General features: G+C 63.4%; 1 protein-coding gene across 1 annotated transcript in view; it reads right to left on the bottom strand.

Annotated features, from left to right (window-relative positions):
• Window positions 1–196, bottom strand: part of PIGH (phosphatidylinositol glycan anchor biosynthesis class H) — an 8222-nt gene extending 8026 nt beyond the window's left edge. Inside the window, exon 1 of the mRNA XM_015413300.1 lies at window positions 17–196. Within this exon, the coding sequence (XP_015268786.1) occupies window positions 17–196 (180 nt within the window). The remainder of the gene's footprint in view (window positions 1–16) is intronic.
• Between the last annotated feature and the right edge of the window lie 118 nt (window positions 197–314).

The following is a 314-nucleotide window of genomic DNA, read 5'->3' on the forward strand; positions in this document are numbered from 1 at the left end:
GGGGGCTCTTCGGTACCTGACAGAGCAAAAAGAGCCCGTAGGCCACCAGCCACACCGAGCAAGTGACCGCGCTGAGCGATCGGAGTTGCAGCCGCGGGCAGCGCACCAGGAACTCCCGACAGGAGGCGCTGTAGTGGCGGCGCTGCAACGTGATGCGCTCCCCAGACACCGTCACGTACTCCTCTTCGTCCGCCATTTCCAAGAGAGAGAGTTGAGATCAGGCCTCCCTAGTGCCTAGAGAGGCTCAGTCAGTCCTACTCTAGCCTCGGACAGCTCAGTGGCAGAAAAGCTCCTCCCCCCCCCCCCCCCCACCA

This window comes from Gekko japonicus, unplaced genomic scaffold, assembly GCF_001447785.1.
Source record: "Gekko japonicus isolate JY-2015 unplaced genomic scaffold, Gekko_japonicus_V1.1 scaffold32, whole genome shotgun sequence".
NCBI lineage: Eukaryota > Metazoa > Chordata > Lepidosauria > Squamata > Gekkonidae > Gekko > Gekko japonicus.